Below are 27,024 nucleotides of genomic sequence, written 5' to 3' on the forward strand. Positions count from 1 at the left end.
AGTGGGACCACTGGACGACGGAGACAGGAAAGGAGCGATAATAGAGGAAAAAGAGATAGCTGACAGGTTAAACAAATTCTTCTCGTCAGTCTTCACCAGAGAGGACACATCCAATATTCCGGAACCCGAGGTAATTATAAACGGAGAACACGATGAAAGGCTGGTACAACTAGAGGTAAGCAAAGAGGATGTCCTCAGACAGATAGACAGACTGAAGAGCGACAAATCACCAGGCCCGGACGGCATCCACCCAAGGGTACTAAAAGAACTGAGAAACGAAATAGCAGAGACATTTCGCCAAATATGCAACCTCTCCCTAAAGACAGGGGAGATCCCAGAGGACTGGAAAATAGCAAATGTCACGCCCATCTTTAAGAAGGGATCAAGGGGTAACCCGGGAAACTATAGGCCTGTAAGCTTGACCTCAGTTCCAGGGAAGATGATGGAAGCAATGGTAAAGGACAAAATCTGCGAACACATAGAAAACAATGGACAACTGAAGACGAGTCAGCATGGCTTCTGCAAGGGAAGGTCATGCCTCACGAACTTGCTGCACTTCTTTGAGGGAATAAACAACCAGATGGATAAGGGGGAATCCATAGACATCATTTACCTTGACTTCCAAAAAGCCTTCGACAAGGTACCTCACGAGCGGCTACTTAAAAAGCTGTGGAACCATGGGGTGCAAGGGGATATCTACCGATGGATCAAACACTGGTTGGCAGGCAGGAAACAGAGGGTTGGAGTGAAAGGCCAATACTCAGACTGGCAATGGGTCACGAGCGGAGTTCCACAGGGGTCGGTGCTGGGACCTCTACTGTTCAATATATTTATCAACGATCTGGAGGCGGGGACAAAATGTGAGGTTATCAAATTTGCCGATGATACCAAACTCTGCAGCAGGGTTAGAAACACGGAAGACTGTGAAGACCTGCAAAGAGACCTAACGAGACTGGAAGACTGGGCAAAAAAGTGGCAAATGAGTTTTAACGTAGAGAAATGCAAGGTCATGCATGTAGGGAAAAAGAACCCGATGTTCAGCTACAAAATGGGGGGAACACTGCTAGGGGTGAGTACCCTTGAAAGGGACCTGGGGGTGATGGTCGACACATCACTGAAACCATCGGCGCAATGTGCGACAGCCTCAAAGAAAGCAAACAGAATGCTGGGCATCATCAAAAAGGGTATCACAACCAGGACGAAGGAAGTCATCATGCCGCTGTATCGCGCAATGGTGCGCCCGCACCTGGAGTACTGTGTTCAATACTGGTCGCCATATCTCAAGAAGGACATGGCGATACTCGAGGGAGTGCAGAGGAGGGCGACTAAACTGATAAAAGGTATGGAAAATTTTACATACGCCGACAGGTTAAAAATGCTGGGGCTGTTCTCCCTAGAGAAGAGGAGACTTAGAGGGGACATGATAGAAACCTTCAAAATCCTTAAGGGCATAGAGAAAGTGAATAAGGATAGATTCTTCAAACTGTGGGGAGCCACAAGAACTAGGGGTCACTCGGAGAAATTGAAAGGGGACAGGTTTAGAACAAATGCTAGGAAGTTCTTTTTTACTCAGAGGGTGGTGGACACATGGAATGCGCTTCCGGAGGATGTGATAGGCCAGAACTCTGTACAGGGGTTCAAGGAGGGTTTAGACAGGTTCCTGGAGGATAGGGGGATTGAAGGGTACAGATATAACTTGAGGTAGGTTATAGAAGAGGACAGAAACCACTTCACAGGTCGCAGACCTGATGGGCCGCCGCGGGAGCGGACCGCTGGGCGAGATGGACCTCGGTCTGACCCAGTGGAGGCAACTTCTTATGTTCTTATGTTCTTATGTACCTCTTTCCCTCCTGGGTCGAATTCATTTAATTAAAATGACCCTTTTTCCCAGATGTTATGCAAATTCTTCCCTTTTTCTTGTGAAGATGGGATACATCACAACTTCAGAGATTGGTCTTTTCCTTCTGTTGGCAGGGGAAGAAACCGAGAATGAAGTCTATTTTGTTTTATGGTAGTTGGGCAGAGGGGGTTTAGGCCTCCTGAATCTCAAAACTAAATAACTTGGTAAGCCTCCTCTGTCATTTATATAATTGGTTGATGGAGACCTCTTTTGTATAGTTGGTATGCATATGAAAGGGCTTTCTTTGCTCCTTTTCTTTGCTCTGTTTCTAAGCAAGTTCCCCCTGAGTTTCGTTCTAGTTTGATTTTGGGACTGTTGCGATTGGCTGGTGAGCACTGTTGTAATTATGGGATATTAATTCTGCAGTGTCTGATTCTTATTTTGGGTAATAAGGAATTCCCACCAGGACAGTATAATAAGGTATTATGTAGATGGGCGGACTATGGGTATATTTTGGTGGATTTTTTTGGATCCTGAACATGCCTTGATACCCTTGACAATGATTCAGGAGTGTACTGTCCCGGAATGGGGGGATAAATTTGATTACTGTCAACTTAAGCATTACATTTTATCTTTAGATCAGAGCAGTTTAAAATCGAGACTTGGGATGCGAGCTACTACCTTTTTTCAGATTTTTCAGGGGAGCGTGTTACCATTTTGGAAGTGCTCAAACTGTTTTGTACTTTGCTGTGTCCCAGAGATTATGGGGACCTGAGAGCACGTTGGGCGAGAGACCTGGGAGTGGGCTTGGATTCCTAGGATATTAGGGATCGTTTAAAAGGATCCCTCTTCTGATTTAAGGGGCCTGTTTTCAGAAATGTCAGTACAGAGTGATATATAGCGCTTACTTTACAAAGTCACAGCTTTATAGAACAGGTCATATCTCTACTGCACAATATATTAAATGTACCGAGGGACATAATAATTTTTTACATTCTTTTTGGAGACGCCCTCCTATTAGACGTTTTTGGGCTAAGGTTGCAGAATTATCTACCCTGCTGCATCAGCCCCTTGGAGTTTCAGCCTCAGATGTTTTTGTTGGATAGGACACTTTTCTTGGCCCATTTGGGCAGAGGCTCTTCTTGTTGTTAGACGTTGCATTCTGCAGCATTGGGTTTCTCCTGAGCCCCCCGTGTATTAGAAATGGAGGAATACATTTCATGAACTGTTCTGTGGGAAATTGTGGGTGGGGGGGCCCATTCCACTTTTCATCGCTGGAAAAAGTTCCAGTTGGAGTGGGGCTTTACCTTGATTTTGTCTCCCAGAGCACACAACTAGGCCTTACGTCTTTGTTAAGGGGGTGCGCTTTCTGTTCCTTGAAAGGGGGGGGTTAGGGAGTAGATGTTGAGGAGGTTTCTTTTGTCATAGAGTTTGCAGGTGTTTATTACCACGTATTAGTTGCAAAACATTGGTTGCCTTGATTTGTTTCTTTTGTTCTTGTGAGGGAAGGGGAGGGTAGAGTATTTATATTTTCTTGGTTGTACAAGTTTGAGGTCATCAATAAAATTGTTGAAACACATATGTGGATAAAGGTGAGCCAGTTGATGTAGTGTATCTAGATTTTCATAAAGATTTTGACTAAGTTCCTCATGAGAGGCTCCTGAGAAAATTAGTCATGGGATAGGAGGCAATGTTCAGTTGTGGATTAGGAATTGGTTATCAGATAGAAAACTGAGGGTAGGGTTAAATGGCCACTTTTCTCAATGGAGGCGTGTAAATAGTGGATCTGTACTGGGACCGGTGCTATTTAACTTATTTATAAATGATCTGGAAATTGGAACAACGAGTGAGGTGATTAAATTTGCAAATGACATTAAACTGTTCAAAGTTGTTAAAACGCATGCAGATTGTGAAAAATTGCAGGCAGCCCTTGGAAATTGGAAGACTGGGCGTCCAAGTGGCAGATGAAATTTAATGTGGACAAATGCAAAAGTGATGCACATTGGGAAGAATAACCAGATGATAGGGGGTTAGCGCTCAAGAAAAAGTTCTGGGTATCACTGAAACCTGCCCAGTATACGGCAGTGGTCAAAAAAAGCAAACAAGATGCTAGAAATTATTTAAAATGGGATCGTAAACAAGACTAAGAATATTATAATGCCTCTGTATTCCATGGTGTGACCTCACTTTTTCTGGTTGACTTATCTAAAAAATAAATGAATAAATATATATATATATATATATATAAATATTTGCAAGCCCCCCTCCCCGTGATCCGGCATCCCCCGCCCGCACACCCAAACACAATCCTTTAGCCTGATCTGGCACCAGCACCAACGCACAGGACGTGCTGGTGCTCGAAGATCCTGCCTCTTACCTGGGTTGGGCCTTGAACATCTGCGCATGCTCAAGGCTTTCTGGCTTCCGCTCTTACCGAGAAGTTAGGACTCTTCAGCTTGGAAAAGATGGCTGAGGGGAGATATGACTGAAGTCTACAAAATCCTGAGTGCTGTAGAATAGGTACAAGTAGATAGATTACAAAAATTACAAAGACTAGGGACCACTCGATGAAGTTACAGTACTTTTAAAACCAATAGAAGGAAATATTTCACTCAAAGAATAGTTAAGCTCTGGAATGCATTGCCAGAGGTTGTGGTAAGAGCAGTTAACAGCTGATTTTAAGAAAGAGTTGGACCATTTCCTGGAGGAAAAGTCCATAGTTTATTGATAGAGACATGGGGGAAGCTACTGCTTGCTCTGAGCATAGAATGTTGCTACTATTTGGGATTTTGCCAAGTACTAGTGACCTGGATTGACTATCATGAACCTGGACTAGATGGACCATTGGTCTGACCCAGTAAGGCTATTCTTATGTTCTAATGTAGGTTGTAATCTTTTGTGTTTAAATGTGTGTTTTTGGCTAGTCTTTTGTTGGTTCAATTCCCTCAAAGGAACGATGACGAGTCCAAAGCGTGTGGGACAATTGTGTGCCGACAAAGCTGCTCAGACAAATGCATGCAGGACGTCAGCGCACCGGATTAAAACTTAACTTTAAAGCGCTCCGTGGGGGTGTGTGGAGGGGAACCTCCCCCACACACTTTACTTAGAAGTGCTGCCGTTGGGGGTTGGTGGGGGAGGAGGAACCCCCACTTAGAGAGAAAACTAATTTTTCCATAAAAAAGAGGAAAAAATTACAGTTTCCTCTGTAATGGGGTTCTTTTTTTTCCCCACAACCCCCCCCCAACGGCAGGGGCAACACTTCTAAGTAAAGTGGGGGGGGGGGTTTCCCCCCAAAAAACCTACCTTGGGAGCGCTTTAAAGTTAAGTTTTAATCTGGCGCGCTGATGTCCTGTGCGCATTTGTCGGCGCGCGGTTGTCCCGCACGCTTTAGTATATGTATCCAAAGGAACAGCCAAGAATGGTTGAATAAAAAATATATTTTGTATAAATAGGCTTATAATTATAGAGGTTCAATGCTTAGAAGAAAGATACACCATACATATGCTTGTTTTTAAGGTACAGAAAAATATTTTATGAAAGAGCTGCTTCTGTGTGTTTATAGGGATGAAAGGCTGCATGAGAGAGAAAAGGCATATCCTGAAAATTCTGAGCATGATGGTAAAGGGTTGTGTGTGCAGAAGCCTCAGATAGAAAGAAAAAAGGGGTGTGGGGTGGGAAAAACAGACAAAAGGTTTTATCTGAATGATGTGTATGTCTGGATGGGTAGAGAGATGTTATGTGTGAAAGGCTGAAGGAGAAAAAGAGAAACAGTAGGTTGTCTGTTCCTCAGACTTGAGTTTCTGATAGTTTCCAGTATCTTTCTGTGTCTGAAACAATGGCTCTTGATAGCACACATCTACCAGTAGGTGGAAGTAGAGAAACTGATTAATAGGTGGTCCTATTGGCTGGCATGCCTCCTGTATCTTCAGTATTGCTCCTTGCCCAAGCATACTGAACCAGAAATATGTTTAGTATGTAAAAAAACTTCTTTCCCATAATAAATTTCAAAGGTAATAACATAGAATACAAGTACCAACTATAACAAAACTTCTGGAAGTCACGAAACATAAACCGAGAGCCAGTATCCAAAAAGGGCAGGGCTCTGGATTTATCTGCTGCATCTAAAGGAAAGAAAATAACAAGTAAGTACATAATTTTTCCATCCTTAGCAACAGCAGCAGATGAATCCAGAGACTAGTGGAATTGACAATAACTACCTATTTTTAAGAGCAGGTAGCTGGAGCCATTCTTTACTTTAAGCATTGGTCCTTAGCACATCTATTGAAACTCTGGATCCTTCCAGCATTCTGCCAAAGTTCTTTGTTAATCTCAAGTATTGGTAATTTAGAAGTCATTTAGTGGCATTCTAAGACTTAATGGTCAGAAGCCTTTGGTCTATCTGCATTGACATTCCCAGGATCAGATCTATTTAATATATCCCATAGGCCTTTGCTGACACTGGTTAGGCCAACAGAAAATGCTGATAGCTAGCATTCAATATTGTAAGGCTGACTTAGGTATCACCTTTTTAATAAAATTACCGTATTTTTTGGTCTATAAGACGCACCCCTCCATAAGACGTACCCCCTGTGGAGGAGGAAAAACCAAGGAAAAAAGATTCCTTCTCTACAGGGGGGAGGGGGGTGTCTGGTGCTAAGCAGCTTGCCTGCAGCCTGAAGCCACCCGCACCCGAAGCAGCCAGCCCACAGCCAGAATCTGCCTGCACCTGAAGCTGCCTGCAGTGAAGGAACCTGCCCGAAGCTGCCCACACCTGAAGCCGCCAGCCCGAAGCCGCCCCGGTACCTTTTTAAAGTTGCATGCTCTCCTGGGCTATCTTTGGAAGAAGAGCAGAGCGGCGCAATGCAGAAGTGCGACCTTTGCACTTCCTGCCTGGTCCTGCGCCGCTCAGTGATTTGGGGGGGGGGGAAGGTGTATTCGCTACATAAGATGCACCCACTTTTCCACCCACTTTTTGGGGATGGAAAAAGTATGTTTTATGGAGCGAAAAATACAGTAGATTGATTTCCATTTTCTTTGATCTTTATCTGGAGCATTGGCCTATATATAAAAAGTACAGTATGTAATATAGTATAACCAAATTCACTGCCACATGTACACAAGGCCACATGTCCCTAGGTGTGGTTTGTTGCATTTCCCCAGGGACTACCTGGATGGCTTAGTGGCAGTGTATACACTGCTATACAGAAAATCTGATCTCAAGTCCAACTTATGTTCCTCTGGCTATTTATGGGTGCCTCTGAGGCATGGTTACTAGCTACTATGGGGGAAGCTGATTCTGATGTAACTGTATGAATCCCAAATTCTTGGGAGGCTGCTGTGATTTGTCATATTTGGCAAAAGGATTGCCACACAATAGCTGAATCTGAATTTTTTTTTTAATTTGAGGGGAAGGAAAAATCATCTTTGTTGTTGAAAATTCTTTCATAGTACCACAGCTCTTGTGTTGGCCATTTTAATTCAGAAGGCCAAAACAGGATGAAAGTGCTGATCCAAAGAATAAGGATTAAACTCAATTTGAGTCCAGTAAGAAAGTCTCCCTGCCTAGTTGTGTGAAATGAGTATGCCCAAAGAAAGATCCAGGGAGCCAGTACTAGTTGTACTGGTTGTCAAGCTTTCTTGAAGGGGTCTTTTAGCTGCTTTGGTTTAATATGAGGATAGGCCCCAGAGCAGAGTCAAGTTCTTCTCCTTATTTTGAATTGCAAACATGGGCCCAATCGACTTGAGTTTTCCAAATCTGATATATGCTGAGCCTTAAGCAGAGGTGAACACTTTGCACTCTGATAGCACAGTTGTGAGTGCATGGACATAAAATTTATGATTTGGTATACTTCTAAGCATGGGGATGTACCAACTCCTATATTGATGCCCCTGTATATTGATCTCATTTAGAATATTGTGTACAATTTTGTAGACCACACCTTCTGAAAGATAAACAGGATGGAGTTGGTCCAGAAGAAGGCTACTAAATGGTCTGGGGCCTTCATCATAAGGCATACTGAGACACTCTTAACGATATGAATATATATAATTTGGAGGAAAGGCCGGAGAGGAGAGATATGATAGAGATGTTTAAATACCTACATGGCATAAATGCGTTTGAGGTGAGTCTTTCTGTTAAAAGATGGCTCTGGAAAGAGGGGGCATAGGATGAAGGTGAAGGGGATAGATTCAGAAGTAACCTCAGAAAATACTTTTTCACGGATAAGTTACTGAATGCTTGAAATGGTCTCCCAATGACGGTAATGGAGACAAAGGGGCTTATTTATTTAAAATTATTTATAACCCACCTATCTACAAATCTAAGCGGGAAACAATACACACATATAAAAATCAGTCAAAATAAACAAGAAAATTCAATAAAAACAAAATTAAAAGAACCTGCACATTCATACGCTGTCACATAACATACACCCCAAAAGACAATTCAATAACAGTACAACACTCGGCCTGAAGAGGAAAAAACTTCAGGCATCCTGATTGTAGGCAGTGGTAGGCCTCCTACCGCTGTTTCACCAGTCAATAAGGACACATGTTAAAAAAAAAAAACACCCTGAGGCAGGCCTCCTATACCGTAGGCGTCTGTTGCTGTTAAGGGAGATATATAGGGACGCTTAAGGTCACCCAAGACTGGGTGTGGTTTCACCCGGAAGTGGCCTTGGGCGAGCTTAGGCAGCCCTATGCATCTCCCTAAGGCTGCAATAGGTGCCTGAATTGTAGGCCAACAAAAGGCTGGTCTACATTTCAAATAGACATAGCTGCTATGCTGATTGTGGCAAAGAAATCTCACTGCCGCAATCAGTTGAGCAGCTGCAGCAGGGAACTTGCGCACCCCCCACCTTTCAAAGTTGGGTGGCAGGGTGGATTCCCACTCCCTTCTGCCACCCCCATAGCATCTACCAGCAGAAGTACCCAATTCCTCCTGCCAGAACTCCTCTGGGGAGGCCTAAGACATTGGTTGCCCAGGTGCCTAAGGGGAGTTAGAGGGATGGTGGTCTCCCCTTTAGGGGGATTGCCAGGAGGAGGGGGGAGTTGAGTAGTCATCAGGTGTGGGGGGGGGGGGAGTGTTCTGTCAGGAGGTCTGGCTCCTTGGTCCAAGCAGTAGGGACATTCTCTGCATTGATTCTGAGCATCTGGTGTGGTTATCCTGTCTGAGCATGAGAGCATTTGGGGTTATAACTATAACAGTTTTGCAGAGGGAAATCATTTTTCAGACCTTTCTTTCTTTAGTTTACAGCATGAAATCTGAACTCAGGCTTGGGACATTATACATAAGAACTTTTGCATACATGCATTGCCTCCATTGTATGCAAATCTATCTCATGAATAGTTATTATGACTGGGTGTGTCTCAATGACTGGGTTGTGAACCATTATTTTATAGTATAGCAATTCTATCCTTTTCCTTTGGAGACTTCTAGATAGCCCAGGACACCTTTACCTGGTTGTCTGAAGTACAGTATTTAAGGAATTAGTGGCAGTGTTTTTCTACCTTCTTTAGAAGACCCTGAAAAGATTGTGAAGATACCATGTTCGCTATTCTATCTTAAGAAGGCAGACTTGAAATATTGGATATAAACAGCTTCAGGATTTTATCGTACTTGGTTTCCCATTGGTGCAGTGGTAAAATTTACAGTCATTAATGTTTAACATCAGCTTTCTAAGCCTTATCTTGAGCCCATCATAGCAACTAGAGTTACTTGGGTTCTGCTGGATATAAATTAAATTAAATTCAATATAATACAATATAATTTTTATTTATATACCACCGATACCTTCATGAAGTTCACATCGGTTTACATAAATAGTTATGAAGATACAAATTATTAAATAGTACTACATAATTTAGGAATTATTAATAACAAATTATTGAAATCTTGGTGCCTGTATCTTGGTGTGGTATACAGACCCCCTAGACAACTGGATGACATGGACACAGACTTAATTGAAGACATTGAGAATATCACTCTAAGGGGAGACACTGTACTACTTGGGGACTTCAATATGCCTGATGCAGACTGGAGCACACTTTCAGCGACAACCAGCGCTAGTAGGAGGCTATTAAACTCCTTAAAGGGAGCCCGTCTCAAACAAATGGTAATGGAGCCCACTAGGACCCAGGTGATCCTTGACCTGGTACTCACCAACGGGGAAAGCGTCTCAGAGGTCTCAGGAGATACGCTAGCCTCCAGCGACCACAACATAGTATGGTTCAATCTTAGGAAAGGCTTCCCTAGATCAAACACGAAAACAAAGGTACAGTGGTGCCTCACACAACGAACTTAATTCGTTCCAGGAGCAAGTTTGTTATGCGAAAAGTTCGTTATGTGAAACGCGTTTTCCCATAACAATACATGGTAAAAAAAATAATTCGTTCTGTAGCATAAAATATGCTAAGATGACATAAAAAAAGATAAATTTTTGGTTATTATTTTTATTTAGATACATCTAAAAACATAATTGTTTTTTAAAACAACACACATTTTTTAAATTTAAAGACAGACTAAGTAGAGTCTAATTTTACAGTGAGAGGGCAGAGTCTCAGCGGCAAAAACTGGGACTTAACTGTTCATTTTTTTTTTTTTTTCCTACCGTGTTTCCCCGATGATAAGGCAGGGCCATCAAATAAGACAGCCCCCCCTTTTTAGAAAAAAATGTAAAATAAGGCACCCCCCCGCAAATAAGCCACCCACCGATACCTGCGCTTACCCGAATCGGGTGGTACGGTGGGTGACTCCGTGTGGTCCCTGGCACCCCCGACACGATCGGGGCAAGAGGGAGCTCAAGCCCTCTTGCCCCCCCGACTCCCCGACACGATCGGGGCAAGAGGGAGCTCAAGCCCTCTTGCCCCCCCCGACTCCCCGACACGATCGGGGCAAGAGGGCGCTCAAGCCCTCTTGCCCCCCCCCCCCCCCCGACACGATCGGGGCAAGAGGGAGCTCAAGCCCCCTTGCCCCCCCCCCGCCTCCCCGACACGATCGGGGCAAGAGGGAGCTCAAGCCCTCTTGCCCCCCCGACTCCCCGACACGATCGGGGCAAGAGGGAGCTCAAGCCCTCTTGCCCCCCCGACTCCCCGACACGATCGGGGCAAAAGGGAGCTCAAGCCCTCTTGCCCCCCCGACTCCCCGACACGATCGGGGCAAAAGGGAGCCCAAGTCCTCTTGCCCCGCCGATTCCCCAACTCCCCGACAATATCGGGCCAGGAGGGAGCCCAAGTCCTCCTGGCCACGGCGACCCCCTAACCCCACCCTGCACTACATTACGGGCAGGAGGGATCCCAGGCCCTCCTGCCCTCGACGCAAACCCCCCCCCCCCCCCCCCCCCCCCCCCCCCAAGAACCTCCGACCGCCCCCCCAGCCGACCCGCGACCCCCCTGGCCGACCCCCACGACACCCCCAACCCCCTTCCCCGTACCTTTCTGTAGTTGGCCGGACAGACGGGAGCCAAACCCGCCTGTCCGGCAGGCAGCCATCGACGGAATGAGGCCGGATTGGCCCATCCGTCCCAAAGCTCCGCCTACTGGTGGGGCCTAAGGCGCCTGGGCCAATCAGAATAGGCCCGGGAGCCTTAGGTCCCTCCTGGGGGCAGGGCCTGAGGCACATGGTCGGGTTGGGCCCATGTGCCTCAGGCCCCGCCCCCAGGAGGGACCTAAGGCTCCCGGGCCTATTCTGATTGGCCCAGGCGCCTTAGGCCCCACCAGTAGGCGGAGCTTTGGGACGGATGGGCCAATCCGGCCTCATTCCGTCGTTGGCTGCCTGCCGGACAGGCGGGTTTGGCTCCCGTCTGTCCGGCCAACTACAGAAAGGTAGGGGGAGGGGGGTGGGGGGTGTGGTGGGGGTCGGCCAGGGGGGCCGCGGGTCAGCTGGGGGGGCGGTCGGAGGTTCTTGGGGGGGGCGGTCGTTGGGGGGAGGGGGGGTTTGCGTCGAGGGCAGGAGGGCCTGGGATCCCTCCTGCCCGTAATGTAGTGCAGGGTGGGGTTAGGGGGTCGCCGTGGCCAGGAGGACTTGGGCTCCCTCCTGGCCCGATATTGTGTGGGGAGTTGGGGAATCGGCGGGGCAAGAGGGCTTGGGCTCCTTTTTGCCCCGATCGTGTCGGGGAGTCGGGGGGGCAAGAGGGAACCAGGCGGAGAGAGGGCAGTTAAGCGCAGTGCCTGCGCGGAAGGATGCAGCTCGGGCGACTTCGTTGTGTGAAACGAAGTTCGTTGTACGGATCAAGACATAAAGTTCGTTGTGCGCAGTGTTCGCTGTGCGAGGCGTCCGTTATGCGAGGCACCACTGTACTCAATTTCCGTGGCACAGACTTCGCACGCATGGGAGATTTCGTCCATCAGACGCTGCAGGACCAGGTGGAGACCAATGATGTAGAAGCTAAGTGGTTAACACTGAAATCAACCATACATGAAGCAACTAGCCGCTTCATAAAATCAGTAAACAAACGACAAAGAAACAATAAACCCCAATGGTTCACCGCAGAGATCTCGCACCTTGTTAAGGAGAAGAAAAAAGCATTTCTTTCCTACAAGCGTACGGAAACAAGAGAAGCTATCATGGAATATAGGACCAGATCTACAGCGGTCAAAACAGCAATTAGGGAGGCCAAACTTCGAGTGGAAGAAACTCTAGCAAAGAACATTAAGAAGGGGGACAAATCCTTCAGGTATATTAGTGATAGGAAAAAGAACACAGACGGGATAGTACGCCTTAGCAAACCGGATGGGAATTACGTGGAAGCAGATTCAGATAAAGCTGAACTACTGAACGAATACTTCTGCTCGGTCTTCACTTGCGAGGCACCAGGACATGGTCCTCAGTTAGAGGCTAAGTCAAGTGCGGATGACCCGTTTCAGAATTTTGAGTTCACAACAGGTGAAGTTTACAGCGAACTGTCAAAACTAAAGGTAAATAAAGCCATGGGACCAGACAATCTGCATCCAAGAGTGCTCAAAGAGTTGTGCGATGTCCTGGCAATACCGCTAGCCGCACTCTTCAATCTCTCCCTAAGCACGGGGAGAGTACCCTTGGACTGGAAAACAGCCAACGTCATTCCTCTGCACAAAAAGGGTTGCAGGACAGAGGCTGCGAATTACAGACCGGTGAGTCTCGCATCAATAGTGTGTAAACTCATGGAAACTTTAATTAAAAGCAAATTAGACACGATCCTGTATGAGGGGAATCTACAGGATCCCAATCAACATGGATTCACCAAGGGTAGGTCCTGCCAATCCAATCTCATCAGCTTCTTTGACTGGGTGACAAGGAAGCTAGACTTGGGAGAGTCTATGGACATTTGATAGCGTTCCACACCGCAGGCTGTTGAGCAAAATGAAATCGATAGGGTTAGGAGAAACACTAACTACTTGGGTCAATGATTGGCTAAGTGGAAGACTTCAAAGGGTAATAGTTAACGGTACCCTCTCTAAAACATAGTAACATAGTAGATGACGGCAGATAAAGACCCGAATGGTCCATCCAGTCTGCCCAACCTGATTCAATTTAAATTTTTATTTTTATTTTTATTTTTTTTTTATTTTTTTTCTTCTTAGCTATTTCTGGGCGAGAATCCAAAGCTTTACCCGGTACTGTGCTTGAGTTCCAACTGCCAAAATCTCTGTTAAGACTTACTCCAGCCCATCTACACCCTCCCAGCCATTGAAGCCCTCCCCAGCCCATCCTCCACCAAACGGCCATATACAGACACAGACCGTGCAAGTCTGCCCAGTAACTGGCCTAGTTCAATATTTAATATTATTTTCTGATTCTAAATCTTCTGTGTTCATCCCACGCTTCTTTGAACTCAGTCACAGTTTTACTCTCCACCACCTCTCTCGGGAGCGCATTCCAGGCATCCACCACCCTCTCCGTAAAGTAGAATTTCCTAACATTGCCCCTGAATCTACCACCCCTCAACCTCAAATTATGTCCTCTGGTTTTACCATTTTCCTTTCTCTGGAAAAGATTTTGTTCTACGTTAATACCCTTTAAGTATTTGAACGTCTGAATCATATCTCCCCTGTCTCTCCTTTCCTCTAGGGTATACATATTCAGGTCTTCCAGTCTCTCCTCATACGTCTTCTGGCGCAAGCCTCCTATCATTTTCGTCGCCCTCCTCTGGACCGCCTCAAGTCTTCTTATGTCTTTCGCCAGATACGGTCTCCAAAACTGAACACAATACTCCAAGTGGGGCCTCACCAATGACCTGTACAGGGGCATCAACACCTTCTTCCTTCTACTGACTACGCCTCTCTTTATACAGCCCAGAATCCTTCTGGCAGCAGCCACTGCCTTATCACACTGTTTTTTTCGCCTTTAGATCTTCGGACACTATCACCCCAAGGTCCCTCTCTCCGTCCGTGCATATCAGCTTCTCTCCTCCCAGCATATACGGTTCCTTCCTATTATTAATCCCCAAATGCATTACTCTGCATTTCTTTGCATTGAATTTTAGTTGCCATTCATTAGACCATTCCTCTAACTTTTGCAGATCCTTTTTCATATTTTCCACTCCCTCTTCGGTGTCTACTCTGTTACAAATCTTGGTATCATCTGCAAAAAGGCACACTTTTCCTTCTAGCCCTTCAGCAATGTCACTTACATACATATTGAACAGGATTGGCCCCAGCACCGAACCCTGAGGGACTCCACTAGTCACCTTTCCTTCCTTCGAGCGACTTCCATTAACCACCACCCTCTGGCGTCTGTCCGATAGCCAGTTTCTGACCCAGTTCACCACTTTGGGTCCTAACTTCAGCCCTTCAAGTTTGTTCAACAGCCTCCTATGAGGAACTGTATCAAAGGCTTTGCTGAAATCCAAGTAAATTACATCTAGCATATGTCCTTGATCCAGCTCTCTGGTCACCCAATCAAAAAATTCAATCAGGTTCGTTTGGCACGATTTACCTTTTGTAAAGCCATGTTGCCTCGGATCCTGTAACCCATTAGATTCAAGGAAATACACTATCCTTTCTTTCAGCAACACTTCCATTATTTTTCCAACAACTGAAGTGAGGCTCACCGGCCTGTAGTTTCCTGCTTCATCCCTGTGACCACTTTTATGAATAGGGACCACATCCGCTCTCCTCCAATCCCCAGGAATCACTCCCGTCTCCAGAGATTTGTTGAACAAGTCTTTAATAGGACTCGCCAGAACCTCTCTGAGTTCCCTTAGTATCCTGGGATGGATCCCGTCTGGTCCCATCGCTTTGTCCACCTTCAGTTTTTCAAGTTGCTCATAAACACCCTCCTCCGTGAACGGCGCAGAATCTACTCCATCGGAGGTGACCAGCGGAGTGCCGCAGGGTTCAGTCCTGGGTCCACTCCTTTTCAACATATTCATAGGAGATCTGACTCAGGGGCTTCAGGGTAAAATAACATTATTCGCTGACGACGCTAAACTATGCAATACAGTAAGTGAATGTAATTTACAGGATAGTATGGCACAGGACCTGCTTACATTGGAAAGATGGTCCTCGACCTGGCAGCTGGGCTTCAACGCTGGGAAATGCAAGGTTATGCACCTCGGTAGCGGTAATCCATGCAGAAATTACACCTTGAATGGAGAAACTTTGACTAGTACTTCGGCGGAACGAGACCTAGGAGTAATCATCAGTGCAGACATGAAAACTGCCAATCAAGTGGAGAAGGCTTCATCTAAAGCAAGGCAGATGATGGGATGCATCAGTAGAAGCTTTGTCAGCAAGAAGCCTGAAGTCATATTGCCATTGTACAGAACCATGGTGAGACCTCATCTGGAATACTGTGTACAATTCTGGAGGCCACATTACCATAAAGATGTGCTTAGAGTCGAGTCGGTTCAACGGATGGCCACCAGGAGGATCTCGGGTCTCAGAGGTCTCTCGTACAAGGAGAGACTAAACAAACTACAGCTCTACACTCTAGAAGAACGTAGGGAGAGGGGAGACATGATTGAGACATTTAAATACATCACAGGACGTATTGAGGTGGAAGATGATATCTTCTTTCTCAGGGGACCCTCTGTCACCAGAGGGCATCCGCTCAAGCTCAGGGACGGGAAATTTCATGGCGACATCAGGAAGTACTTCTTCACAGAAAGAGTGGTTGACCGTTGGAATGAGCTTCCAGCGCAGGTGATCGAGGCCAGCAGCGTGCTGGACTTTAAGAATAAATGGGATACCTATGTGGGATTCCTGCGAGGGTCGAATAAATAGTCACTAAGTATAGACTTAAGAGGAAGGGACAGTAGGGTGGGCAGACTTGATGGGCTATAGCCCTTTTCTGCCTTCATCTTCTATGTTTCTATGAAATAGATTGGTCTTTTTTGAAAATCTTAAAATTAGATTGCTGGTTAATATTAGTGGTTAATATTAGTAAAGTTTTCTAAAATTTTGCTGCTTGATAAGCCCATATGGAGTTAAAAGATCTATTGTTCCTTACATTAATGACTGGATACCGAAAAGTGTCGTCATTTCTCAAATTCAAAGATGGATTATTGGAAAAATTAAAGAGTTGAGACATATAATCTGGAGTTTTTCCAAAACATTTTAAATAATATACAATAGAATTTATATAGTTTTCGCCCTTTTATAGGTAGCCAGTACAGTTCACATAGGTAAGGGGTAATCTTGTCACTTTTCTTCAATCTGAAGATTAATCTAATGGGTGTATTATGTAGAGTTTTGAAGTTTTTTTAATTATAAATTTTGGGCAATCTAAGAAAGTGACGTTGCAGTAGTCCAATTGAGACAAAACTAAAGAAAGTACTAATAGGTGGAATTGAAATTACACTGTGCAACAAATTTTAACTTTTTTTCTGGGGCAAGAAGAAAATGTTTACTTTTATAGAATTTGACCTCCTGTGTATGAAAATAGCCTCAGTTTTCTCCTATCACATATAGTTTTTGAGCAAATTGCAAATATTTATAGCATGAGAAGTCATAATGTAATGCATTATGCCGATTTAAGAGTTCCTATAAATATTTTCTAGAATCGTTTTGCTGTTGAAGTGCGTTTATAATTGAGATTAGGAGCATCTCTAATTAATGTCCAATAGTCAGCCAGCATTGATGAATTCCATCTGCCCTGATATAGTTTCTCCATTGTAGTAATGTAGTGGTGAAACCTTTCCCCATGCACATCACTAACACTACCAAGATTATTGTGGGTGGGGGGGGGGGGGGGGAGGAATCCAGATGCGAGTGGAGAAAATGAATTTTTAGTGATATGTCGCATTTGAGATCACAGAATATTTTAAGCATCGTCTCCACCATTTGGACATAGTCTGGTGTTTCCTATTCCCCAGAAATTTCTCGATTACATTCTTCAATGCTATCCATGCACTTTTCTCACATCTTTGCAAGACTTCATCAAAGTGCCTCTCTCTCAACACTTCTCGTATTTGTGACCCCACAAAAATGCCTTCCTTTAGCTTCTGAGCACTTATGAAAGGAAAAATTTCATATAAATAGTGAAATCCTTCACCTTCCTTGTTCATAGCCTTAACAAAGTTCTTCATAAAACCTAGCTTTATGTGAAGAGGTGGCAGTAGCATTTGTTTTGGATCGACAAGAGTATGGTGAATTATATTTTTTCTTCCAGCAGGATCCAAATTATTACGAAGTGACCAGTCTTTAATGACGTAATGGGATTCTCTGTCTCGGCTATCCCACTCACAGATAAAACAGCAGTAGTTTGTGTAGTCCAACAGGCATATAGACAAGGGCGAGCTGGTCGACAATGTATATCTGGATTTTCAGAAGGTGTTCGACAAGGTTCCGCATGAACGACTACTTCGAAAAATTGCGAGTCATGGAATTGAGGGTGGAATACTTAAGTGGATTAAAAACTGGTTGGCGGATAGGAAACAGAGAGTGGGGGTAAATGGACAGTACTCGGACTGGAAAAGCGTCACGAGTGGAGTGCTGCAGGGTTCAGTGCTCTTCAACATATTTATAAACAACCTGGAAATTGGTACGACGAGTGAGGTGATTAAATTTGTGGACAATACGAAGTTATTCAGAGTAGTGAAGATGCAAGAGGGTTGCGACGACCTGCAACGTGACAAACACGCTCGAGAAATGGGCCACGACATGGCAAATGAGTTTTAATGTGGATAAGTATAAGGTGATGCATGTCGGTAATAAAAATCTTATACACGAATGCAGGATGTCCAGTGCGGTAGTTGGAGAGACCCCCCCAGGAAAGAGACTTGGGAGTACTGGTTGACAAGTCAATGAAACCATCCGTGCAATGTGCAGCGGCGGTGAAAAGGGCGAACAGAATGCTGGGAATGATTAAGAAGGGGATCACAAACAGATCGGAGAAGGTTATCATGACGCTGTACTGGACCATGGTACCCCCTCACCTGGAATACTGCGTCCAGCACTGGTCACCGTACATGAAGAAGGACCCGGACTACTCTAAAAGGTCCAGAGAAGAGTGACTAAAATGGTAAAGGGGCTGGAGGAGTTGCCATACATTGAGAGAGTAGAGAAACTGGGCCTCTTCTCGTTTTGAAAGAGGAGGCTGAGAGGGGACATGATAGAAACATTCAAGATAACGAAAGGAATGGACTTAGTAGATAAACAGATTGTTCACCCTCTCTAAGGTAGAGAGAACGAGAGGGCACTCTCTAAATTTAAAAGGGGATCAATTCCATACAAATGTAAGGTAGTTCTTCTTCACCCAGAGAGTGGTGGAAAACTGGAATGCTCTTCCAGAGGCGGTTATAGGGGAAAACACCCTAGAGATTCAAGATAAAGTTAGACAAGTTCCTGCTGAACCAGAACGTACGCAGGTAAAGCTAGTCTCAGTTAGGACACTGGTCTTTGACCAAAGGGCCGCCGCGTGAGTGAACTGCTGGACACGATGGACCACTGGTCTGACTCAGCAGTGGCAATTCTTATATTCTTTTGCAGACCAAATAACAATGTGATGACCTTCAGATCAGCACAAATCTGACACTTGCACTCGCTGTATTTAATATAATCTAAGAGGAGCTGCAAATTTTCCATAAGTTTCCTTCATGTGGACAGGGTGACCAATAGGAATAAATGGATATATGTTTCCATTATGCAAAAGCACTGCCTTCAGACTTAGCTTTGACGCATCAATGAACAAGCACCATTCATTAGGATCATGACTTTGACCAAACGCTTGGAATAATCTATTTATGTCATGAGAAAATGTCAATGAGTCTGTCCTAGAGAAATGTTCCACGAGAGCCTTGTGACATTTTTGGAACACAGAGATGTTAGTCTTAGGTGACAAAGCCTGGAGTCTAAAAGTTTGGCTTGTTTCTTAGACTAAGATCTTGAATGAGGTTATTTAATTCTGCTGGAGTTAAGTGAAGCTCACCTGAACTTGAAATCAAGATCATTTTTGGATTCCAGTTCCATAGAGTCATCAGCACTTGCTTCAGAGCCTTCTTCCAAATCCAATGTATAAGTTCCAGGTGGTTTTGGAAGTGGAAGATTGTCATCATGAAGCAGATTCAAGATTAGGATATTGAATTTGGCTTTGTTTTAGAAGAAAATCCAGACACTTTTGTTAAACAGAAATAACAATCTGTGCAATGGTTCTGTACCCTCCAAACCATTGGAACATCAAATGCCGTCGATGGACGAACATCTTTCAGTCATGCTCCAAGGTTGGTGGCACAAGATTTACAATACATATGACAACCTTATCTTGAGCTCCAATTTTGCAACCAAAATAGTTCATAGGCTTTCCTTAAGAGTGGAGTCGTATTTCTCTTCTGAGACTTAACTGTATACTTCCCACAGACATAACAGAAGATGTCGGGATGGTTCGCACACTTTCTTGACATTATACTAACAAAACAACAAAAACATTTCAAAAGCAACAACTTGATAACTAAGAAACAAAACCCTGATACATAATCAACTATTTAATCTCAACTGTGCTAATGAAGCTTGAAAACTGCTGATGATGGCAATAGGCCTACAGAGAACTGCATATTCCAGCTCCGCCTCCTCACCCATAATAATTTAATATAGCACATTATTACATCATTAAAATTAATACTTTAGCTTAAAAATCAAATTTGACAAACTGTTTTAATATTTCAAAGATTGTTATAACATTTACTCCACACATTAGAAAATAGCAAAAATGTTAATTTTTGCATTATAATGTCATTTTGCCAAAAATCATAGGGATATACCAAAAAATTACGGTCAGTTTTGAATTCAGTGACCCCCAAATCACTATAGAACTTCCACTACAATTCATGCCCCAAAACCTCTCTTGCAGTGTTATCTAAATACTTTCTTATCCTTGAGTTTCCAGAAAAGACCAAAAGATTTTTTTATTAACTAGTTCACCTGAGGTACCGTATATACTCTAATATAAACTGGGATTTTGGAGCCAAAAAATTGGCCCCAAAATGGGGGTCCCGGTTTATATTCGGGTCACCACTTCTACCCCCCTTTCAAAATTATTGCAGGCCGCCGTCACAAGGCTCTGCATTCTTCCACCCTTCCTGTCCTAGCCTCAGGCTCATACCTCTACTGATGATCGTCGGTGGAGGTGCAGCGGGCAGGAGCGAACTTTCCAAATTCCTGCCCTGCTGTTAACTGGCTGCCTGTGAGCGTCTTCAACCGCTGAGAAGAAGCACGAGCAGGTGTGCAATTTTGCGCTGCTGCTCAGTGCTGAGAGGCTTCTGTATTGGCTCCTGCGAATTCGAGTCAACCATTTTTCCTCCTTTTTGGGGGGAAAAGGAGGGACTCGACTTATATTCGGATCGACTTATATTCAAGTATATACAGTAATAGTGAAAGATTGCAATCAAAATGAACTCCTAATATTCTTATTACATTAGCCAGTGGAAAATCAATTTTGTTTATGGTTAAAACTTTAGTATCGCAATTCATGTTAGGATGGTTTAACAAACATAATTTCATTTTATCCTTATTTAAGTTGATAATTCAACATCCAATTCTCTAACAACTTCATGCAGTAATTCAGGCTGTTCTCAAGGCTTCATAGTCTCAGCAGGGGAAATAATTCATTCGGCAGATACCAGCTTTGATAAGAATGTTGATCCTCATGACTACAGCAATTCGTCATGCCCCCAAATGTTGCTGTATTCAAATCATGCAAAGACTACAGGATTTCCATGGTCACAGAAGAGCACAAAGACTAGTTTGCTGACTCGTATGTTTGTGTTTGACAGTAGAACTTCCATATTTTTACTTCAAACAATTTTTATTGGGATTCAAATATCTCAAAGCAGAATTTTAGGAAACAGTGGACTAAAGACTGAACATTTAAATCATGGCTTTATAGTATTTACATGAATAGATGTGTACAGTTCCCCTGGTTGTTCGCGGTCCCGGTCATTTGCGGTATTTTCTGACTGTGAACCGCCGACAAGAAGAGGGCAGTGGGAGAGAGCAGTACTTTTAAACCTTTTAAAATCAACTCCGGGGGACCAGGGCAGGACTGGAGAGAAAGGGGCTAGTCGGGGATAGGTGGGAGGAAGAGCGGCGGAAGCTTTAAATAAGTGGCCTCTGTACCTGCTTCACTTCGGCTACAGCCTTCGGTCCCGGAGAGCAGAGTGGGCAGAGCTGGTCCTGGAGAGCAGAGCAAGCAGAGCCACGGCAGCAGAAAAGGGGCTGGAGAGCAGGCACAGAGAGCAGATTGCCAAACGACCAACAGCGCTGGACCCAACAGACTAAAAAAAAAAAGTACGGGAAGCGTGTCAAAGCAGTCTCCCCCATGAAAAACTGTATTCACGGTTTTTCATGGGGGTTTCTGGAACGGAACCCCCGCAAATATCAGGGGAGTACTGTAATCCCCAATTTTTATAGCACTCATACCCTAAACCAAACTATATTTTAGTATCAAAATAGTAATATCATTGACTAAAGGGCCTTGTTTCTTACAGCCCTCTGACTCATCAAATAAGCCAAGCCACCCCATCCCATCCCCAACGAAACACAGAGTACCAGAAGAAGAAAAAAAATAGGAAGGGGAGAGGCTTCAGACAAAATCAGTGTGTTTATAAGTCATCTCCCTTGCAGGGTCATATGCTGCAAATAGGCATCCCAGGCATCTTGCCTCTGAAGACATAAGAACATGCACCTGGCTTCTTCAGCACCAATAGAAAGGAGGCTTTGGGAATGCCAAGAAAAGAGTTCAGTTCTGTGCTACAAGGCTCATCTTACCAAACAAACGTTTATCCTCTTTATCTTTCCCTTGAAAAGCTTCTGCTTTATCTAATAAGAATTGTTCTGTGGTGCTCTCTATCCTACATCCTAAAATGATAGACATAGTCATATGAAAAAATTAGGAAACCCCATGAAATATTTCTTAAGAAATGTTCACATATCAATGTCAAATCTTTTTTTTTTATTTATCTCTGGAAAAGAAAGTGATGTAATTGCAGGTAAACAACAAAACTTTTCCTTGATTTACTCATGAAACAAAACTCAGGTGCATCACATCAGGTGCACATGATTAGAACATTGTTATTCAGCATTTTGAAGGAGGCTTACCTCAGTTAAACCTCAGACATTTAGTTTGGTGTGCTCATAAGAATTGCCGCTGCTGGGTCTGACCAGTGGTCCATCATGCCCAGCAGTCCGCTCACCATCTGAGGCCTTCAGAAAGAAGATTATAGCAGTTTATAAGTCTTGTAAGGGATTTAAAAGATCTCAAAAGAATTTGACATTAGCCAATCCATGGTCTGGAAAATAGTGTACAAGTAGAGGACTTTCCAAACAGCTGCCAACATGCCCAGGTCTGGCTGTCCAAGCAAGTTGATCCCCAGTGCAGACCGCAAGATGCTAAAAGAAGTCTCCAAAACCCCTAAAATGTCATCACGGGACCTACAGCAGGCTCTTGCTACTGTTGATGTGAAAGTGCATGCCTCTACAATCAGAAAGAGACTGCACAAATTTAACTTGCATGGGAGGTGTGCAAGAGGAAACCTTTGCTCTCTAAGAAATATCAAGGCCAGACTGAAGTTTGCCAGAGAGAATGTAGACAAACACCAGGACTTCTGGAATAGTGTTCTATGGACAGACGAGTCTAAAATTGAATTATTTGGACACCAGAAAAGAGGACATGTTTGGCGTACACCAAATACAGCATTCCAGGAAAAAAAACCTCATACCACCTGTGAAGCATGAAGGTGGAAGTGTCATGGTTTGGAGATGATTTGCTGCAGCAGGACCTGGTTCACTCACCATCATAGAATCCACCATAATTTCAACCGTGTATCAGAGGGTGCTTGAAAAACATGAGACCATCTGTAAGAAAATTAAAGCTGAAGCGGAACTGGATTCGGCAACATGACAATGACCCAAAACATACTAGTAAATCCACCAAGGATTGGCTGAAAACTAAGAATGGAGAGTCCTGGAGTGGCCAAGTCAAAGCCCTGATGGAGTGGGCCAAACTTTCCTCAGACCGATGTCAGAGACTGGTATATGGCTACAAGAAGTGTCTCACTGCAGTTATTTCAGCCAAAGGGGGTAACACTAGCTATTAGGGCGTAGAGTGTCCTGATTTATTCCTCGGTTAGAATATAAATTTTTGTGGATATCTTGTTTCATGAGTAAATCGAGGAAAATTTTTATTGTTTATCTGCAATTACTTCGCTCTCTTTTCCAGAGATTAATAAAAACAAACAAACATTGATATGTTAGCATTTCTTAAGAAAAAACTGAATATTTCATGATGTGTCCTAATTTTTTCACATGACTGTATATCTTGCTACAGAGAGATATAAAATTCAACACCAAACTTATCCTGAACATGGATAGGTCCAACTTATAGAAAATTCACCTAGGTTGCCCGGTCTCTGTAAGAGAAGAGGTCATTAAATTCTTGAAAATGAGGATTGTACCTAACTCCATTGGGTGACCAATTGAAAACAAAAAAAACTCAGTTTATTTTGAAAAAATTATAAATTAAAAAAACAAGGGTTCTGCTTGAAGCAACAAGGAAAATAGATTTTTCTGTTCTTGGAAGCAATGTGGATGTATGATGTCTTTGTGGACACATACCTGGTAAAAACTAAATAGTGACCTATTAGAACCTCATGATTTTGCAGCTTGTATTTGTAAGACTTGTCCCTGCAGAAGCAGGTGATATGCTTAAGTGCTGCTGACTCGATGGGAATAACTGAAGAACAAGATTAGGAGGTGGCATAGCAAAATGCTAGCTGAAGTTCATTGGTAATTGATAATACAGTACCACCCAATGAGTAACCTTTCAGAGCAGTTTACAATAAAATCAAAACCATATGTAAGAGAAGAAAAATAATAGTTGATAAGATACAGGCAATACACAGGTTAAGAACGAGTTATGTTTTTAAAGCTGTTCTTAGGTCAGATTTGTATGTAACTCAGAACTTGTAGATTTTAAGATTCTTGCTGCTTACCTCTGCTCCCAGTTGACAAAAGGGTCAACTGTGCTTACCAGTGTTCCCTCTAAGGTACAGCATGCACAACTACACTCTGTTATTAATGTGGCATGCATCATTTCTGAATCTGCTGCATATGAAGTGTAGGAGTCTATGACGCTGGAAATACTGCTCAGTGAAATCAAATGAAACCACAACTGTGTTAAGTACGAGTTGTACTTAATTGGTTGTCTGTAACTCAGGGAGTGCCTGTAGTTAAATGCTTAGTCCAGGATGCTTATGTTCACAAATTAACCATCTAAAGGCCAGCAAAAGCATAGAATATTGGTCAGACATCTTTAAACAGAGGTTTTAAGCCTGGATTTAAATTTGATGTGGGATTGTTCTAAATAGATAAAATCATAACACACAGTGTGGAATGATGGCACAACAAGGTACTCTGGTTTGAGATGAATAAAAGGTTCTGGAAGGAGAGTACTGAATTAGTGTCTGAGAGAGGGACACAAGAATTATGTATCTTTATGTGTGTGTGGGGGGGGAGGGGGAAGGGGTATGGAGAATATCTTACCCATGCACCCATCAGATGTCCTTTTCAAGCCATATCTCCACCTATTTCCTTCTGTGTACCCGACTCCCTTCCCTGGATTTCTAATGTACGCAATTACAAAAAGTTACAATATTGTTTTTGATGTACGGTATAACATTTTGTAGAACTTAGTTTTTCTTGCAGAATTTGGCATGAATAGGTATGAGTAGGAGTTTTAAATACAAACTTCTTGGGGTGTTTTTTTTCCCCCCTTAGATGGTTAAGAACTTTCAAGATGAGAGTTGTTTCTCGATTTCCACATTAAAAGGTAAGTATCTGTCCTGAAAAGTGGTAATATTGAAGATTTCTCCCCTTCCTTGCATGCCCTGGCTGGATGTAAACCATTCCTTGTACTCCGTCTCTGCAGCAGGGATGTTCAGCTTAACTGCCCTCAATGAATGAGGGATCTGGTTTGGGATTTCCAGTAATTATAATTTGTGCATATCTTATTATTTTTTTGGGATTATTTGAAGACTCTGATTTACTTTGCATTTTTTATGAATATTGTGTATGTATAGATTTTATAAATCACCTAGAATTATAGGATGGAGCATTTAGAAAATACGAGGCTAAATTAAAAAGTAAAGGCACAATACATTTAATGGCTTTAATAGAAGTAACTGTGAGCAATTGATCATACAGTGGAACCTTGGTTTACGAGCATAATTCGTTCCAGAAGCATGCTCGTAAACCAAATTGCTCGTATATCAAAGCAGGTTTCCCCATAGGAAGTAAGGGAAACTGCTTTGATTGGTTCCACCTCTTCCCCCCTCCCCCGAGGCTACCGGCGCTGCTCCATTCTCCCACCCCTTGAGGAATCCAACGCTGTTCCAACTCCCCCCCCAGCGATCCAGCATCCCCCCCCCGCTCGCTTTGCCCACCCCTCCACCGCGATCCTACTTCCCCCCCCCCCCCCCCGAGCAGTCAATGACATCCTTTACCCGACTTGGCACCAGTGCCGGTGCTCAAAGATCCTCCCTCTTCTGGTGCGGCTGGGCGGTGCGTCGGAGATCCTCCTTCTGGTCTGGGCTGGGCTGGACTGACTTTGAGCATTTGCGCATGCTCAAAGCCTTCTGGTCTCGCTCTCAATCTCGGAGAGAGTGAGACCAGAAGGCTTTGAGCATGCGCAAATGCTCAAAGCCAGTCCAGCCCAGCCCAAACCAGAAGAAGGAGGATCTCCAATGCACCGTCCAGCCCAGGCCGCGCCAGAAGAGGGAGGATCTTTGGGCACCGGCACTGGTGCCAAGTCGGGTAAAAGGTGTCATTGACTGCTCGGGGGGGGGGGGGGAAGTAGGATTGCGGTGGAGGGGGGGCAATGCGGGGGGGGGGGGGGTGCCGGATCGCGAGGGGGGGCAAGCTCGGTTTACGAGGCACCAAGTTTGCAAATGTTTTGCTCGTCTTGCAAAACACTCGCAAACTGGTGCACTCGTAAACCGAGGTACCACTGTATCACTTTTCCACATTGTCCCCATGCAAGATGACGCATTTGTTGCATTGTTCAACTAGCTTTTGCATTCCTTCAAAAAAGTTTTTCAGCTGCTCCTGAAGCCAGTTGAGCATCCCTTCCTTTACTTCATCATGCTTTGTCTTTTGCTCTCCGGGTCGCAGTGATGCACCCATGTCTTATCGCTGGTGACAATTCTCTCCAGAATACTCAGATCTTCATACTGTCTTAGGAACTGGATTGCAATCTCCACATGCTGTAGTTTGTGCAGATCAGTAAGCTGTTTGGAAACCCATCACGCACAGACTCCTGTATCCTAAGTCGTCGTGCATTTTGGCAAATGTAGATCCATAGCTGATATCCAAATTGCAGTCAATTGAGACACTGTTATCTGTCTACTCTAATCAAGGCATCCGCCCCATCAGTGTGCTCTTGCATGTGCGATGTTGATGGGTGACCAGAATGACCTTCGTTTGTTACATCTGTTCTTCCTGCTTTAAACCTATTAACTCACTCAACCTTTCGTTGATTCGTGGTGCTATGTCCATACTAAGTCAATATCTGACTCAGATTTCACACCCTCTGTCCAAAGAAAGCGCATTACTGCACGTTGTTCTTTGATGGTGCAATCTTGCAAAGGAGCGTCCATGTTTCTGACCTCATGGCTGCCACATGACTAAAGGCTGATCGCTGCACTGTGTGTGGACAAACTATCCAACAGGCAATGTACGAGTACATATGTTGCATTTCGCTAGCTCTGTTCTGGTTA

General features: G+C 44.1%; 1 protein-coding gene across 6 annotated transcripts in view; it reads left to right on the top strand.

Moving 5' to 3' along the window:
* UBP1 (upstream binding protein 1) overlaps positions 1–27,024 on the top strand; it is a 262,645-nt gene that overhangs the window by 229,081 nt on the left and 6,540 nt on the right. For all 6 annotated transcript variants that reach the window (XM_033930367.1, XM_033930368.1, XM_033930366.1 and 3 more), the window contains one exon: positions 25,028–25,079. In XM_033930367.1, the coding sequence (XP_033786258.1) occupies positions 25,028–25,079 (52 nt within the window). The remainder of the gene's footprint in view (positions 1–25,027; positions 25,080–27,024) is intronic.

Source organism: Geotrypetes seraphini, chromosome 2, assembly GCF_902459505.1.
Source record: "Geotrypetes seraphini chromosome 2, aGeoSer1.1, whole genome shotgun sequence".
Lineage (NCBI taxonomy): Eukaryota > Metazoa > Chordata > Amphibia > Gymnophiona > Dermophiidae > Geotrypetes > Geotrypetes seraphini.